The sequence below is a fragment of the Hippocampus bargibanti genome, linkage group LG12, assembly GCF_051943395.1.
Source record: "Hippocampus bargibanti isolate YZ-2025 linkage group LG12, ASM5194339v1, whole genome shotgun sequence".
Taxonomy (NCBI): Eukaryota; Metazoa; Chordata; class Actinopteri; order Syngnathiformes; family Syngnathidae; genus Hippocampus; species Hippocampus bargibanti.
Window position 1 is genome coordinate 22,523,643 of NC_142745.1, and position 19,103 is coordinate 22,542,745.

General features: G+C 42.7%; 1 protein-coding gene across 10 annotated transcripts in view; it reads left to right on the top strand.

The window, feature by feature from the left end:
• Window positions 1-19,103, top strand: part of cadpsa (calcium dependent secretion activator a) — a 181,088-nt gene that overhangs the window by 52,594 nt on the left and 109,391 nt on the right. For all 10 annotated transcript variants that reach the window (XM_089009909.1, XM_089009911.1, XM_089009910.1 and 7 more), the window contains exons 10-13: window positions 3,355-3,463; window positions 6,184-6,396; window positions 16,197-16,333; window positions 16,410-16,597. In XM_089009909.1, coding sequence (XP_088866035.1) covers window positions 3,355-3,463; window positions 6,184-6,396; window positions 16,197-16,333; window positions 16,410-16,597 — 647 coding nt within the window. The remainder of the gene's footprint in view (window positions 1-3,354; window positions 3,464-6,183; window positions 6,397-16,196; window positions 16,334-16,409; window positions 16,598-19,103) is intronic.

Here is a 19,103-nt window from a genome sequence, read left to right on the forward strand (position 1 = left end):
GTTGCGTCGTCTGCTGCAAGCCACGTCAACTCCTCTTTCCACCATGCTCTCAATGTACGTTTACGTTTTGTAGGGTCATAAATTGTGTTTGCTTCTTTTGAGTCTCTCTTCTGGGGCTGAGGTTTTGGCTTGATTCCTAACCACTGATCCATTTTTCTTGTGTTCTCTCATCTACTTACGTTATCAGGATATGCAAATGCACGACCTGATAACGTTCGGGAAAGTCCGGGTGCGAAGTTATTTGATGTAGGCTTCTGATTGGCTGCAGGGTATGTCCATTTCCAAACGAACCGAAATTAAAAATTGCCAAACGAACCGGAATTCCGAAATTTGAAACCGAATGAATATTTCGAAATCGGAATAATGTAAACGTTTGATTTAAAAAAAAAAAAAAAAAACGTTTGTTTTTTTGTTTTTTGTTTTCCCTGGAAAGAGTTGTCAGCCACCCGGGCAGAGAGGTTCTGGAAGTTGTCCCCCAGCGTAAAAGTTACATGCCTCGGGCATCCGGGCAGACGTTATACTTTACAGTCACAGACAAGCATAGATACTATATCGATGAGAAGATTTCTTCAGCCGTCATCTGTACTTTTATGAAGGTGTCGGACGTTTCGCCTCTTATCCAAGAGGCTTCGTCAGCGAACTAAAGTCTTACTGGTAGTGCGGCCCTATTTATATATCCCTAATGTCCAGACATGGCGGCGCCGGACACAGCTATGATAGGTCCCTACTCTCTACTTATTTCAAACCGATAAACACATTAAGGCAGAAATGAGTGCATCCAAAAGATAGGCTACCAAATGAAAAACAAAGTCATGTAGTTTATTCAATGAAAATTGTAAAGAGCAGTACATTGGGGAGACTCAACAAATTCTCAAAAAAAAGACTTTATCAACATCGCAGGGATAATACAAGTGGGCCTCAATCGGCAGTACATTTGCACCTAAAAGCTAGCAACCACTCATTTGACGACAATGAGGTTAAAATCTTAGCGAAAGAACATCGATGGTTTGAAAGGGGGGTAAAAGAAGCGATTCTTATAAAACAACAAAATCCTTCATTAAACCGGTCTGGTGGGGTGAGGTTCAATTTGGATCGTTCATACAATAACCTGCTTAGGCAACATTAGTAATACTGATGAGGTGATACCGGAGGGAGTGGGGCAAATAGGCCAGTCGTTAGTCAGGAATGTAGGAACAATCAGTGGGGCCGCAGAGAGTGGTCCTCTGCTCCCCCCAACCTGAGAGTAGGGACCTATCATAGCTGTGTCCGACGCCGCCATGTCCGGACATTAGGGATATATAAATAGGGCCGATACGACCACTAAGACTTTAGTTCGCTGACGAAGCATCTTGGATAAGAAGCGAAACGTCCGACACCTTCAAAAAAGTCCAGAAGACGGCTGAAGAAACCTTCTCATCGATGCACCACTCCTGTACGACTGAGAGCTTACACAGACATAGATACTATAATAAATAAAATACAATTGTGGTCATAAGTTGAGCCGGTCGTAAGTCGGATGTTACCTGTACTTTATTTAAATACTTGACATAGTGACCATTGCCTTTTCAGTACGTGTGCATTTTAGATTTTAGGTGCTGAGTTTAGTCTTGAAATATGATGACATACACCACATGCAACAAAAAATTGGGAAATTGACGGCTGTTTCGGATAATAATAATAATAATAATAATAATAATAATAATACAGTAAAGTCTCGTTATATCGATATCGGATATATCGATAGTCCCGGTTATATCGATATTTTTTCGGACTCCCTTGAATATCGATATAACGAGGCTTTACTGTAATAATAATACATTTCTAAGTGCCTTTCAAAACTCTCAAGGTCACTTTACCATCACAGGATCAGTTTTTCTGTAGGTGAGTAGCGGCAGCCACACGCCACGAGCGTTCACTCAACCTGGAAGTAAATAGATAGTAAGCTAGCTAGCCAGTCAGTAGATAGCTAATAGATAGCTACCTAGATAGCCAGCCACCCAGATAGCTATATAGCTGATAAATAGCTAAATAGATAGAAAGCTTCCAGCTAGTAGCTAGCTAATAGATAGCCAACAGATAGCTAGCCACCTAGATGGCCATATAGCCAATAGAAAGCTAAATAGAGAGAACTCTTTTGCCTGTCATGAGTGACAGATGACAATTGAGGTGGAGGGACAACCATGCACAGAACGAATGAGAGAAAAGGAATTTTTTTTTAGTAGTGGCGGCTGGGGGCTGTCATTTAGTCTCAAATTTGCCTTTGTACTTTCCAAAAGGCCTGAGAACTGCTGTACAGTCCCTCCATCCTTTACTTTGCCCCAGGTCTCATCAGCGGTGTCGTTTGAAATCTCATTTGGCACACACACACACACACACACACACACACACACACACACACACACACACACACACACACACACACACACACACACACACACACACACACACACACAGCTGCAGTTGGAGTGAGAAGTGCCACTTGCAGCAAGGGAGGTGACGACAGCGGCTGATTGGCCAGGCCTGTTGATTGGTGACGAAAGGTTGGCATGACTGGCAGCGACTGTCACGGCAGAGTGTCACTACTCTTCCCATGAGCGCCATATACTGTGGCTGTCACTTTAAATTTCAAAGTAAAGCCGCCTCCCCCCCCAACAAAAAAAAATACAGTGATATCTTGGCTTACGAACTTAATTGGTTTCCCAGAAAGTGTGTCGAAGGCGAAAAGTATGTATCCCAAACATTAACTTCCCATAGGAAACCATTAAAATGAGAATAATCTGTTCCCAGGTCCCCATAAAACATCATTTATGTACGACTAAATAATCCTTAAAACTACACACAATATACCTAATTTTTTTGTATAATAAATGTGCTCTGGTAAATAAACTGTACCTTATAATAAAGTTGTTTTATTGACATTTGTGATGGCCGTTGTTGGCTTGATGGAATGGAGTGGCCGCTTTCATCGGCATTAAACACTTGATGAGGAATGTAGCCTTCTTCTTCTACCATTTTGAGGAACAATTTCTTGTAAGCTTTGGCAGCTTTATCGTCAGAACTGGCTGCCTCACCATGACGAATGACACTATGAATCCCTGTACGACACTTAAAGTTCTTGAACCATCCGTGGCTAGCCTTGAAATCATCAATGGAAAAATTGAAAATACACTATTAATTGGGGGTGCGCCTTATACACCAGAAATGACGGTACTTGTTCGAGAGTGTCTAAAAAGTACAGTAAGTCTGCAAAGCAAGATCTTTTCATTCATTCACATATTGATTCTCTTGGTCATGCTATTATCAAGTTGACACATCAAGACTGTTTGACAATCCTCTCCTTGCTTTGCTCCGCAGGTGAGTCAGTACACATTTGCCATGTGCAGCTACCGAGAAAAAAAAGTGGAGCCGGTGGAGCTGCTCCAGCTGGATGGCTACACTGTGGACTACACCGACCCTCAGCCAGGTGACTTCAGTGACCTTGATTGTTCACATGCTTCCATCGACAGTCCAACTCTGAATCTACAAGTGTGAATACAGCATGACGGTGATCCCTGGCAATATTAGGCTTCATTTAACGCGGATTCAGTACTTCCCCAATGTATTGTACAGTGATACCTCAGCTCACAAAATTTATTGGTTCCCAGAAAGTGTCTGTAAGGCGAAAAGTGAGTCTTCCAAACATTAATTTCCCATGGGAAACCATTAAAAATGGGAATAAACCGTTTCCAGGCCCCCATAAAACATCATTTTCTACTAAATGACCCTTAAAATTACACAGGAATATACCTTATTTTATGTATAATAAATGTGCTATTGTATTGTCATGAAAGAAATAAACTGTACTGTATAATCAAGTGGTATTATTGACCTTTGTGATGGTCGTTGTTGTAGTTGCCTCTTGATGATATCCAAGTGAAGTTGCCGTGCTTTCTCGACAATAATACCCTGACTCACACTGTGCCCTGCTAGCTGCTTTTCATTAATCCAAATCAACAGATGTTTTTCAGCCTCTTCTATTGACTGAGGCTGTTGCTTAGACAACACGGAAACACCCTTAGCCACACGTAGCAATGGTCAACTTAGCATACTGGTACTGGGATGCTAAATCACACAAACGCACACCTCGTTTGTGTTTCTCGATAATCTCCTTCTTCTGCTCGAGCATAGTTTTATGTTGTGTCCTCTTCGGCTTAACACTAGCCCCTGGTGGGGTCTTTTTGGGTCCCATAATGGCAAAAGTACTACACTCGATAACAAACCATGTCTGCACTCAAAGAAAGTGGGTGTTGAAATCTAGTCCGCCAGCCTTGGCGATGTGTGGTTTGGTTCGTCCCCTGAAAACTAGTTTGTATGCCAGGATTATATTCTCGCAAAATTTATTGTCCGTAAGGCGAAAAGTTTGTGAGCTAAAGCGTTCGTAAATTGAGGTATCACTGTATTCAGGGGGAAAAAAAATCCAAAGTACTCCAAGGTTTGGTACATGCTTGCTGATTGAGTGGCCATCTTCACGGCCTTCCCTTTTGTCTTGTCACGCTGTCGACTTTGCTCGGTGTGTCTTGTGACACTGCTAACTCTCAAGCATTCGTCTTCTGTTGTGTTTGCTACGTATGCGGCAAGGTTGGGGTTGAGGGTGGGCGACGGGGAGGGGTTGTAACTTGGGGACAGAGACAGATTGGGTTTGCCTCTTTCTCATTAATCTCGACAAATTGTCTGATCATAAACACGTCGGGTGCACAGGGATAGGTGACCTGGAGCACGCACGAGCCAACGGTTAAAGTCATGCTAAATGTTGAAAGCAAACACGAGGCTGTAGGGTCCGTTGCAGAAAAGAAATTGTCTCACATCTCCTGCCCCACGTCAATCCGCTTCAATTACAGGCGGTGACGGTTCCACATCTCATCGTGGGCAATGTTGTGAATGAATGTTGCTTCCAGTACAGTGATACCTCGGATTACGATCGCTAACGAACTTTTCGTTTTACGAACGGTAAATTCACGAGAATTTAATCTTGGCATTCAAACTATTTTTCGGGATACACACGGAGCGCCACAATGAACGTGCCCATTCTCCGAACAAAAAAATTGCGTCTGACTTTTTTTAGTCCTCTATTGCCTGCCCCCAGTCTTCGGTTAAAGCCGCATGTGATTGGTCAACAAAACAGCAGTGCGCGGCGGGGTGGTTACAGAAACAGAGAGCTGCAAATAATAAATAGATAGGCAGATGACAGAGAGAGTGAGAAATTGGATAGAAAACAGTGACATTTTGACTCGTTTCAACTTTATTGATAGTTCAAAGGCAGAGTGTAGACTTCAAGGTTAAAATATCCCATCAATCAGGCTCCACAAATAACCCGCACAAGTCGTCTGTCCACTTGATGCAAAAAGCATCAACCCAGCTAAACAGAACACAATTGATGAGGAACTAGGTAAAATTATCGCAGAGAAAGCACAGCAACTTCACTCGGATATCGTCAAGAAGCAACCTGGAAGTTTGTCATCCTTTGATGATTTCAAGGCTAGCCACGGATGGTTCGAGAACTTTAAACGCCGTACAGGGATTCATAGTGTCATTCGTCACGGTGAGGCAGCCAGTTCTGCCGTAAAAGCTGCCAAAGCTTACAAGGAATCGTTCCTCAAGATGGCCACTCCATTCCATTAAGCCATCGACAATCACAAAAGTAAATAAGACCACTTTATTATATAGTACAGATTATTTCTTTAATTACTATAGCATAGCACATTTATCATACATAAAATAAGATATATTTTGTGTAGTTTTAAGAAAATTAGAAAATAAGAAACAAGGAAATTAGAAAGTAGAAATTATGTTTTATGGGGACCAGGGAATGGATTATTGTCATTTTAATGGTTTCCTATGGGAAATTAATGTTTGGGATACACACTTTTCGCCTTACACACTCTGTCTGGGAACCAATTAAGTTCGTAAGCCAAGGTATCAACGCACTTCTGTTAGCTTGTATGTTACACATTAATACTTCAACACATTTGATCAGGAATATACAGTAAAGTCTCGTTATATCGATATTCAAGGGAGTCCGAAAAAATATCGATATAACCGGGACTATCGATATATCCGACCCTGTTTGCATGTAATTTTCTCCGCGCGTGCATAGAAATAGTATCGATATAACGAGACTTTATTGTATATGCTTGCTTTCTGTAGGCCTGGATGGTGGTCGGACATTTTTTAATGCGGTGAAAGAGGGCGACACGGTCATATTTGCCAGCGATGATGAGCAGGACCGGATTCTTTGGGTGCAGGCCATGTACCGGGCCACTGGCCAATCCCACAAGCCCGTCCCCCCTACCCAAGTCCAGAAACTCAACTCTCGAGGGGGCACGGCGCCACAACTGGATGCACCCATATCTCAGTTCTGTAAGTGCTTCACTCTCAAATTCTTTTCAAATGATCATGATTGACCCGTACGTACGACCACAACCTCCAGATTCTATTTAAAAAAAAAAAAAAAAATTCTTCGCCTGGCATCGCAACGCGCTAGCAGGCCGGCAACATGTTCGACAATTTTGGCCAGCCAGCCAGCATCTCGCTCGCACAGCAATAAACCGTGTGATGGCACCACAGGGCGGAGTTTGCCTCCGAGTCTCTATTCAACATTTTGAATGAATTTCGACTTCCGACCATTTTGACGTACGACCGTTCTGTCGGAACGGAACTCGGTCGTAAAACGGATGTTACCTGTAAATACACACACATTTATAGATGCCAAGTACATATATACATACAGTCATAAAAATCGATAATACGAAATATACAATGATAAAAATGACACTAAAAGTTATAAAATGTATAAATGAACTCTAAACAGTTGGCTATATAATAGTATTCAGTCGAAAACGTTGCTTAAAAACAACAGATTGACATTGTATACTATCCTGTCGTGTAAATGTCTTTGTTCGTTTCGTTGTACTAAATTCATCCTGTCTACTTGATAACTAATGTTAAGCAGATTCCTTACTTACAGACAGTGTATTGTCGGTGTTCAAATACCTGACATGTTTCGGCGACTACTTCCGCCTTCGTCAGAGTGTCACGGATGTTGCTGTGACGCGCCATTTTCAGCTGGTGTTGCTATGAGGGCGTGACCTACCTGTCAGAACTGACAGGCAAGCCACGCCCCCCGCTGTCCGCTCGTCCCTCCAGGATGCTGCTCCAGGTAGTAGAGAGCATGTAAGCTCCCTCATCCCTGTTGATGGTCCTTGGTCCTCGCTTTCGGATTTCAATGGCCTCCCTGATCCAGCGCTGATGTTTGTTGTCTTCGGTGCGGATGACTCTGGCCTTCTCCCAGTCCATGATGTGGTTCTCTCTTTTGCAGTGGTCCGTGATGGCTGATTTATGGTGCTCCTGTTGTGCTTGTTCTTTTATTGCTCTTGTTTGGATTGTTGCCGTCTCCTTCTCGCACTCGTTCTTGTGCTCACTCTGACGAAGGCGGAAGTAGTCGCCGAAACATGTCAGGTATTTGAACACCGACAATACACTGTCTGTAAGTAAGGAATCTGCTTAACATTAGTGTAAATGTCTTGTCGGCCATTTTGATTTTTTGACGATCGTTTGACTTACGAACGTTTGGCCGGAACGGAACTCGGTCGTCAGATGTTACCTGTATTATCTACCTATTAGCTAGCTGGCTAACTATTTATTAGCTAGCTATTAGCCAGCTAGCGAACTATTAATTAGCTTGCTATTAGCTAGCTAGCGAACTATTTATTAGTTATCTATTAGCTAGCTAGCTAGCTTTCTTTCTATTTGAGTTATTCCGGATATTTTAGTTAATATTAATAATAATAATACATTTCATTTCTAAGCGCCTTTCAAAACTCTCAGTCACTTTACAGTCACCGGATATTTTTTTTCTGTGGGTGAGCAGCGGCAGCTACATGTGTCAGCGTTCACTCAACCCGGAGTAACTCAGATTGAAAGATAGTCAGCTAATAGCTAGCTAGCCAGCCAATAGCTAGTCAACCAGCTAATAGCAAAAAAATAAAATAAAAATAGGACACCATAAAGACAGAGACAGTCATTCAATCTTAAGCATTTTCTGCAGCCTCTTTGTTGTATGAAGCAGTTCTAGATGAAATAGGAGAGGATCAAAGCGTCCTTTTCACCAGTGGATCAGGGAGGTCATTGTGAAATTTGCACGTCTGCTACAAGCTAAATGTTGAAAGTAAACACCAAGCTGTAGCATCCATTCACAAAAGAGATTGTCTTACATCTCCTGTCCCACGTAAATCTGCTTCAATTCCAAGCCGCGACAAGTCCACATACACGTTTCATATTTTCAGGAAAGTCCACTTTCATCTCTGTTATGAGAAATGTTGAAAATGTGTTGAACAGTCCATCAGTTATGCGACCCGCTATGATGCAATATAAATAAGAACTAGCTTGCTAACTGGCTATTAGCTAGCTTGCTAACTGGCTATTTCCGCCTACATAATATCAATTTCAGCCATTCAGCCGCTAAAACTTTTGAACTCGCTCCCACTTAACATTTTCAATTTTTATTCTTTTCCCAAATTCATCTCCCGCCTATTTAAAATTGAATAATCGTTTCATATTCTTCTCTTTTATTATTTATAATTATTCCGCGTTGGTCGTAACGGAACTCAGTCGTAAGTTGGATGTTAGCTGTATTTTGCTGTCTGACTATTGGTGTTCCGCTGTTCCCTCTGCTTGGCAGTCTGTCGTAAATTGACTGTACTTTGAAGTGTCATTGGCTTTGCTGTGTGTCTATGTTTTTCTGTTTGTTCCTTTTTAACCTTGACTTGCTATCTTGTAGATGAAGCGAATGGTAAGCGCTTTCCTGTCTCTCTTCTCCTTCCCCCTTTTCTTGTTGCTAACTTGTTGTTTTGGATGAAACTGCCGCTTCTCATCAGCTGCTAATTAGCAAGGCCAGAAATGATACTCGTGTCTACAGCACAATTAAGCTAGGCTGTAATCAGTTAGGAACCAAATAACTGCCTGCTTGTTCATGCACATTATCGGTGCAAAGGATAACATACACACATGGACTCAAAGGTTCCGGTATAAGGCGGTCTCCAAGTGCCCACTTTGGTCCACGGAGATAATCTGTGATGTCCATGGCCACCTTCCCCCATTTTTAAATCCCAGTGCTTCCTTATCATCTTCTACTTTGCTCGCTTCAACTTCACTTGGAGCGACAGGACTGAGTCCATCACCTCTTCAAAAGGGACCAAGGGGCAAAGCTTCCACTCAAGTCATCGATGAAAAGGTTTCTTCAGCCGTCATCTGTACTTCTTGGAAGGTGTCGGACATTTCGCTTCTCATCCAAGAGGCTTCATCAGCGAACTAAGGTTTTGCTGGTACCTCTATATATATCCATACTGTCCCGAGGTGGTGGTGCCAGACCTCTGCTCTGATAGGTCCCTGCTCTTAGCTCTGGTATCACCAACTACCAGAGCGAAACACCTTCCAAGAAGTACATATGGCGGCTGAAGAAACCTTTTCATCAATGGACCACTGCTGTATGACTGAGAGCTTACACAGACGTATTCCAATCAAGTGGGTACATAACTGTCCAAACAAGCTACAGTGATACGGCCTATGAACGCCTTGGCTAACAAACTTTTCGGCTTACGAACGTTACATTCCCGAGAAACAAACTATTTTTCGGGATATACACGGAGCGCAACAATGAGTGATATGTCGTTTGTGAACGAGCCCGTTCTCCAAACAAGGAAATGGGAGCAGACTTTTTTTGTCCTCTATACCCTGCCCCCAGTCTTCGTTAAAGCTGCACGTGATTGGTCAAGAACGCAGCAGTGAGGTTACAGAAATACAGAGCTGAAAACATTAAAGGACAACCGACGTCTCCGGACAAGTTGTGTCCATAATTTGTAAAATGGCTTCAAATGACTTCTACTGAGCGTATTTGACAAAGATTCCACCGCAAATAGCTATATTTTACCTTTTAAGACTCGCGCTGAATATTCCGGAAGTCTTGTTTTTGAGTTTGTGACGAGTCCGTACGTGATGTCACTGAAGGAACACCCCTGACCGAAAAAAAGACACATTGTAGCAGTCCTTCCATCAAGTCAATGTATTTTGCTGTGCCTGTTTGGTCTGAAAACGTCATGTGGCACCAAACGGTCTGATTCACAGGAGCTCGGTCGCCATTTTCTGCCTCTTTTTCGGTGATCGATTTCCCGCCAATGTTGCCTCAAAATGGCACGGAATAAATTCTTTAATCGATTGCAAACATGTATGCTTTCCTCTTCGGAACTATTTGAATCATATTCATAACTGGATGTGTAACAAGAAAGCATATTCGCCATTGTTTTTATTCTCCAGCAATGCAAGACGTCATGGCGTGACGTCACGAACTGGGGGCAGGACTTTCTGAAAATGCCCAATTCGCAGCTCATTTTTTGCAGATCATTTGCTCTTTTTGCATTTTTATTGTTTTACATTTGAATAAAAATATCAGGCGTGTTTTGGGTATTTTAGATGCTATAAAACGTTTTCCTGATGTCAGTTAGGAAACAAAAAAGTGACGTTGACGTCGGTTGTACTTTAAATAAATAGGCAGACGACAGAGAGTGAGAAAATAGATATAAACAGTGAAATTTGGACTCGTTTCAACTTTATTGATAGTTCAAAGGCAGAGTGTAGACTGCAAGGTTAAAGTCTCCCATCAATCAGACTCCACAAAGATCCCGCACAAGCCTGTACACTTGATGCAAAAAGCTATCAACCCAACTAAACAGAACACAATTGATGAAGAACTAGGTAAAATTATCGCAGAGAAAGCACGGCAACTTCACTCGGATAACGTCAAGAGGAAACCTGGAAGTTCTTCATCTATTGATGATTTCAAGGCTAGCCACGAATGGTTTGAGAACGTTAAGCGTCGTACAGGGATTCATATTGTCATTCATCATGGTGAGGCAGCCAGTTCTGACGACAAAGCTGCCAAATCTTACAAGGAATCATTCCTCAAGATGGCGGAAGAAGAAGGCTACGTTCTTCATCAAGTGTTTAATGCTGAGGAAACAAGCCACTCCATTCCATCAAGCCATCAACAACCATCACAAAGGTAAATAAAATGACTTTATTATACTGTACAGCTTATTTCCTTAATTACAATACCATAGCACATATATTAGACTTAAAATAAGATATGTTTTGTATAGTTTTAAGGCTTAGAAAATTAGAAAGTAGAAAATTATGTTTTATGGGGACCTGTGAACGGATTATTCTCATTAATGTTTGGGATACACACTTTTCGCCTTACACACTCTGTCTGGGAACCAATTAAGTTCGTAAGCCAAGGTATCACTGTAGTCTATAACATCAGCGAAAATCTGAAATCTTGACCACCGATGTGCAGATTGACATCATGTCGACGATCGTCGGACAAAAATGCCAAGCCCTAATTAACAACGCCTTGACTTGACGCCAATCACTAATCATTTCTCTAACGTCAGATGAATAAAGGTTATCTCCATTTTAATCCGTTCTGTTTTTTGTTCAAACATCTATTTCAAAAGAAAAATATTTTTAGCACCTGCGCTACGGCAGACATGTCCCGGATCTTCTCTTGTGGATCTGTAAACAAATAGTAGCCATCAATCAATGTCAGGGCCGTCCTTCCCCAGTGCAGATGGGCGGGGGGTGACGGATGGGTGGGGGTGTCACTGCAAGTTACTGTCCATCCCTCCTGCATGCATCCACTCCCTCTCACTCACGTCAAACAGAGCTGACAGCTCACCGGCGACAGACCAAAGGGGCATCATGTCATTTTTGCTCCATCTTTTTACTTTATTTATTTGTCTTAGGGGTGGGATCGGGAGGTGGTGGAGGGCGGGTGGGGGGGGGGGGGGTCTATTTTGGAGGGGACACAATTCGGTAGCTTGGAGCATCTTTTGTTTTGTTTGTCGACTGGGAGCCGGTGTGCTGTTATCCAGCAGCCAAGAGGACCATAGCTGACAAACCGTGTGCTACTTATCTGTCTGTAGTGTAGGCGATTTTAGATGAGAAAGGAGAGTACATGTCACCGTGGCAGCCCGGTCGTCGAGCAGTCAGCACGGCGACTTCACAGAGCGGAGGTCGTGAATTCAGAACCTGCTCAGGCCTCCCTGTGTGGAGTTTGCATGTTCTTCCCTGGCCCGCATGGGTTTTCTCCAAATCCTCCCGTTTCCTCCCACGTTATAAAAACACACATGGCAGGCTTAAAGCGTTCAATATTTCTCTTTAATCATAAGTAGGTTCGTTGTCAGATGTCCCAGGCAAGTGACACACAGATCTTGATCGTGGTCGTGGAGTCGAGCAAGTCGTGCTGTGAAACTCCGTCCAGCGCTGTGCGGGTCTCTGCGAGTCTGTGTCTGTGTGGGAGTCCGTGTGTTTCTGCAGAGCGCTACTTATATACGCCTTGCATGCGTGGGAATGTGTCAAGATATCAAAGGGCTTGAAAGACATCAAAGGGTTGAAAGGCGCACCTCAAAGCCGTACACAAGTCAGCGCCACGGTGCGCACCTGTGACGCCACAGGGCTCCCCTCTTGTATCCGAAGTCGGTGAAAGCGACAAAGGAAAAATAAAGAATAATAAAAAACAAAAGTCGTTTGGCGACACGGAGAGGCCAGGCACAATGACGGTCGCTCACCGGCATGGCGGGCTTCGGTGGGGAGGTGGTGGAGGAAGTTTCAGTGGTGGCCGAAGTCGTTGTCGTTCAGTCAAATCCGGAAGGTCTTCTAACCGTCGAGTCGTTCGGCGAGGATCGGTCAAGGTGGGGAATCGAGAGAGCGTGAGGACGAAGGACCATGGTGTTGGTCGTGCTGCCGGGCACGGACATGCCGGTCATCGGCGATGGTGAAGTTGATCGCGGTGCCGGGCATGGACATGCCGGTCATCGGCGATGGTGAAGTTGATCGCGGTGCCGGGCATGGACATGCCGGTCATCGGCGATGGTGAAGTTGATCGCGGTGCCATGGCGCTATGCAGGAGACTGAGGAAGAACGCTGACGTCAGCGGCCAAGTCGCCCATGAAGCGTCTTGCCGATGTCCGATCGTGGACATAAATGATGCAGCAAGTTGCAGGGACGACGGGCGAGTTGGACGGTGTTGACCATCGGGGGTGCGGCAGGTTTCATGGTGGGAGGGCGGGGCGCCCACAGCCTCCTGGAACTTTGTGTAAATGTGAGAGCGAATGGTTGTTTGTCAATCCAGTGTTTCCGACGGTTATTGACCAAAGACGGCTGGCATAGGCTCCGCACCCTCCGTCGGAAGATAAAGCGGTCCAGAAGATGAATGAATATCTAACTTTCCCAACTGTCGCCTGATCACGGTGGAAGGGGATATGTCCCCGATTGATCCAAGGAGCTAGGATATCTGGGGATCTGTAACCTTGGCAGGGCCACCCGGAGCAAACGAGTCATAGGTAAGGGAACAGACAAGTCATGGATCAAAAGACCTATGATGATGTTTTCCCATACCCGGCCGGACGTGGGTCAGTGGGCCCCCCTCAGCAGTCAGGCCTTAAGTTGTGTGCCTGGTGACGTGGTCTGCACCCATGTGGCCTGCCAGGCTCAGCCCGAAAGGACAGTATAGGCGCATTTTCCCATCGGGTGGTCTGTGAGCCGGGCGGCTACCAAATGTGCGGACCTCGATTGTCCGATCCCCTGCCGGCTATGGAAGCCAGGTCTTGGAACATGGAATATCATCTGACTGGAAGAGAAGGAACCCAAGCTGATGTGCAAGGCAGGACAGTTCAGACTAGGCACACAGTAGAAGGACTTGCATCGGCACACCGTTTGAGTTAGGGTGACAGTCCTTTTGAGTAGGTTGGACACTCTGGAGTAGGCCCATGATGAGAGGCGCATAATAGGTGAGGGCATACTTATTGACCCTTGGTACCCAGACGGTGGGTTTCACCCAATCCTCATGTGGTCAATGACAGCAAGACCTGAAAGGGTGTGTAGGCCCACCCTATTCCGGAGTGATTTGTTCCTGATCTCATCATGGATTGTCCATAACAAACAGCATGCGAACCATCTGGGCACTTGGCACCAAAAGACCGTTTCCCGCTGTTCAATGAATAGAAATCAAGAGTTGAGTTCCAATTGGAAGGAGACAACACAAATGACCCAGGGAGAGCAAGAGAAAGCTATCGAGACCACCTTAAGGAAATTCACAAAAGTCATTTGAGGGATTTTGCTTTTAAATCAGGCCAAAGATTCGCAAAGTATCAGCGAAATACTACTACTACTACTACTGCTACTACTATACTAATAATAATAATAATAACAATGACAAACTCATTTAAGCGCCTTTCAAAACTCTCGAGGACAGTTTACAGTCTCAGATTTTTTTTTTTGTGCGGGTGAGCAGAGGCAGCCATTCGCGCCAGCATTCACTCTACCTAGAAGTGACACAGCAACAAAGTTATGAAAGGAAGAGGACGGAAAGAAGTAGAAAAAACTAAATACAGGATGCTGGAAAGGCAGCCACTCTTGTGGCGCCATCTTGAAGTAAAAAAAAACAAAAACAAAAAACTACCTAACAAATATGACAACACAAAGACAGAGATTCATTCATTATTCAGCACTTGCTGTACCCTCTTTGTGACATGAAGCACTTCTAGATGAAAAAGGAGAGGATGACTAGTTTTCAAATTGGAAGTAATAAATAATGACTGTTATTGTGGTTTATATACGACAATTGGATTTTTTTTGTTGGTACTTTATGGAATTTCACAAGTGAGATTTGCTCTCGTGGGCCGAATAAAAATGGTGTAGCAGGCCGGATTTGGCCCCCGGGCCTTGACTTTGACACCTGGGGTGTAAATGAATATCAGAGGACAAAATGTCACGAACAGGAAGCAATCTTCTTAAGCGTTTGCGCGCCAATTTTGTCATCATTCTCCTTTCGTTCAATGTTGAATGTGTCTGGAAGTGTCTTCATTTATGACCGCTGAAGCCAGTTGAATTCAGCAATTTAAAGGAGAATTGCCACCAATTCGTTCTGCAAGATATTACAATTGTATGAGAAGGCTGATGCATTGAAATAATAATAATAATTAAAAAAAAGTAAAAAAATAAAAAATTATAACAAATAATATGATACACATATATATGCACATATATATGTATATATACACAGATTTGAATAGCTATATAGACAGTTAGATAGCTAGCTAGCTAGACAGCTATAACATCCATTCAAAAGTATCGTATCGTACACAATTGGAAGAGCAGCAAGTACAGTGATACCTCAGCTTACGAACTTAATTGGTTCCCAGAAAGTGTGTGTAAGGCGAACGGTTCGTCTGCCAAACATTTATTTCCCATAAGAAACCATTTAAATAAGAATAATCCGTTCACAGGTCCCCATAAATCATAATTTTCTACTAAGTAAGCCTTAAAACTACACAAAATATACCTTATTTTATGTATAATACTAAATGGTTTATTGGATTGTAATGAAATGAATAAACTGTATAATAAACTCATTTTATTGACCTTTGTGATGGTCGTTGATGTGGCTGCCTCTTGATGAGATCCGAGTGAAGTTGCCGTGCTTTCTCGGCAATAATACCCTCACTCACACTGTCCCCTGCTAGCTGTTTTCCGTTCATCCAAATCAACAGATGTTTTACAACCTCTTCTATTGCCTGAGACCATTGCTTAGACAACACAGAAACACCCTTAGCCACACGTAGCAATGGGCGACTTAGTGTGCTGCTACTGGGACGCTAAGTCTTAGAAACGCACAGCTCGTTGGTGTTTTTCGATGATCCCCATTCTTCTGCTTGACCGTCTTTTTCTTCAATGTCTTCTTCGGCTTAACACTAGCCTGTGGTGGGGTCTTTTTCGGTTCCATAATAGCGAAAGTAATCGACTCGAGAACAAACCATGTCTGCACCCAAAGAAAGGGGGTGATGGAAACTAGTCCGCCAGCCACCGTGGCGCGCCGTGTGGTTCGGTTCGTCTGCCGAAAACTGGTGTATGCCAAGACTATATGCTTGCGAATTTTATGTTCATAGGGCAAAAAGTTTGTGAGCTAACGCGTCCGTAAGCTAAGCTATCACTGTGTTGACAAAATATGTTGCCAATGGGATGATTCCGACCATATTAATACGTGTTTTTTACTTCTTTGTGCCCTTCTTTTCTATCTTTGTTCTTTGGATGGTTGGTGAGGGCAGATGCGGATCGAGCCCAGAAGCACGGCATGGATGAGTTTATCTCAGCCAATCCCTGCAACTTTGACCACGCTTCACTCTTTGAACTGGTCCAGCGTCTCACTTTGGATCACAGACTCAATGACTCTTACTCCTGCCTCGTAAGCAAATTGCCAAATGCTCCGTTTGTCTCGGTCCATCGAGTCTTTCATAGTGTCCCACCCTGTCTCCATCCAGGGATGGTTTAGTCCTGGCCAGGTATTTGTTCTGGATGAATACTGCGCTCGCTACGGGGTCCGAGGCTGTCATCGCCACTTGTGCTACCTGGGTGACCTTCTGGAGAGAGCGGAGAACGGAGCCATGATTGACCCAACCCTTCTGCACTACAGTTTTGCCTTCTGTGCTTCTCACGTCCACGGAAATAGGTAGAAAAGAATGTCTCCCGTGACGCACCGATAAAAATAGTCTGTGATATGTTTATCCTTGCCAAAATTGATATTGATGAAAAGGTTTCTTCACCCGTCATCTGGACTTCTTTCAAGGTGTCAGACGTTTCACTTCTCATCCAAGAAGCTTCGTCAGTGAACTAAAATTCGCTGGTAGTTTTTGATATATATATATATATATATACTGTAAAACCCAACAAGTTGAAAGTACTCAAAATTTATATGGCAACTGATTACGTCAAAATTTTTTAGTACAGTTAACTCAAAATGTTTGAGTAGAGTTAACTCAAAATGTTTGAGTACAGTTAACTCAAAATGTTCAAGTAGTTTACTCAAAATGTTTGAGTAGTGTAAATAAATTTTATGAGTTTGTCTGAACTTAAAATATGTACTTTCAGTTTACTCTAATGTTTTCTTAATTTTTAAATTAAAATTAGGTTTCATATTTAAGCTTAACCAACTCAAATTTATAATATTCCATGAAAACATATATTCATGTATACTGTACTTACATTTGCCTTCTATGTCTAAAAACAAAAACACACCTCACGTCTGTTTTAGTTCACATTTTTTATTAAGGTTTAAAACAAACTTTGATAAAACAAATGATAACAGTACCAAAATGCACAGCATGTCCACGTACCAAAACAACAAATAAACCCCTGAGCAGAAGATGTGAAATAAACACAACAAAAGTCAGGAATACACACTTTTCACCTGTTAAGTCAGGTAATACATACATTGCATGTCTTGAAGAACTCGGAGTCATCTTCGCCCGAGTATCCAGGGATGTAGAACACAGTTTGCATCTCCAGTCCATGTTAGGCTTGCAATTACATTAAACATTTTTCAAGAATGAGTACGTGTTTGGATAAGCAAAGTAAAGTTGGTGTGATTCTAGTGGGTCCAAATTAAAGACAGTTACGGATTATTATAGCTCAAATCCAAGCATATCCTTCGTAATAGTTTGGAACCTCCGCACTATCCCTATTGCAATTTAACAACTTCATCACTGTAATGATTAATGAACATCAGTTGCTGGTAAGAGCAGAGGAGAATGTGAGACTTGAGATTGTTTTAAAGAAAGAACAATCAATGAAGTCTCAACTAATGGTGTAAAATACTCCAATATATGTTAAAAAGGTAAAATTCTGTTCAATATAAAAAATACCTACATGTAGTATGATATTCATCAGGTAATTAAGAATATAGCACAGGGGGCTGAAAGGTTGAAGAGAAAAAAAACATGACAATGAATGTAATCCTTTAATTTAATAAAACACATTTATCCATGTTAACTTTTTAAGTTTAATAAATCTAATGTACCAGATTAAATGATGCAATCAAACCAGTCAGGCGTTTGCAGTTTGATGACTTGGCTTCCAGCAGCTCTCTCGGTATCCTTAATATGCCAAAAATACATTTTAAAAAAAGTTCATGTTTAATTTACACATGCATAACCATTTAAACTGCATCAATTGTACATATTCCAATCCACTGTACATTTTTTGGCTATCATTTGACGTCTCCGGACAAGTTGTGTCCATAATTTGTAAAATGGCTTCAAATGACTTCTACTGAGCGTATTTTACAAAGATTCCACCGCATATAGCTATATTTTACCTTTTAAGACTCGCGCTGAATATTCCGGAAGTCTTGTTTTTGAGTTGGTGACGAGTCCGTACGTGATGTCACTAAAGGAACGCCCCTGACCAAAAAAAAGACATTGTAGCAGTCCTTCCATCATGTCAATGTATTTTGCTGTACTTGTTTGGTCTGAAAACCTCGTGTTTCACCAAAAAGCCACCAGAAGAGGGTGACCAAGCTCAATGAAATCCGGGAATTTATCAGCCTGTGGAAATGGGCTGATAAATTCATCACAAGAGCTTGGACCCCATTTTCTGCCTCTTTTTGGGTAATTCATTTCCCCCCAATGTTGCCTTTCCCCTTCAGAACTATTTGAATCATATTCATAAGTGGATGTGTAACAAGAAAGCATATTCTCCGAATCTGAAGCCATTGTTTTGATTCTCCAGCAATGCAAGACGTCTTGGCGTGACGTCACGAACTGGGGGCAGGACTTTCTGAAAATGCCAAATTCGCAGCTCAATTTTTTTTTGCAGATTTTGGACACTTGAAGTCATTTTTATTGGTGTTTTGCATTTGAATAAAAATATCATACATCATTTTGGGTATTTTACATGCTATAAAACGTTTTTCTGATGCCAGTTAAGAAACAAAAAAGTGACATCGGTTGTCCTTTAAGTCTTATGTTGATGAGGTCATACCAGAGCAAATGGGGCAATCAGGCAAGTCGTAGACCCCATATTCAGCCAGGACAATAGACTTAATCAGTGTAACCTCAGGAAATGATCCTCTGCTCCCCCCCCAACCATAGTGCATGGACCTACCATAGCAGAGTCTGGCACCGCCACCTCTGGACAGTAGGGATATATATAGAACTACCAGCAAAATCTTAGTTCGC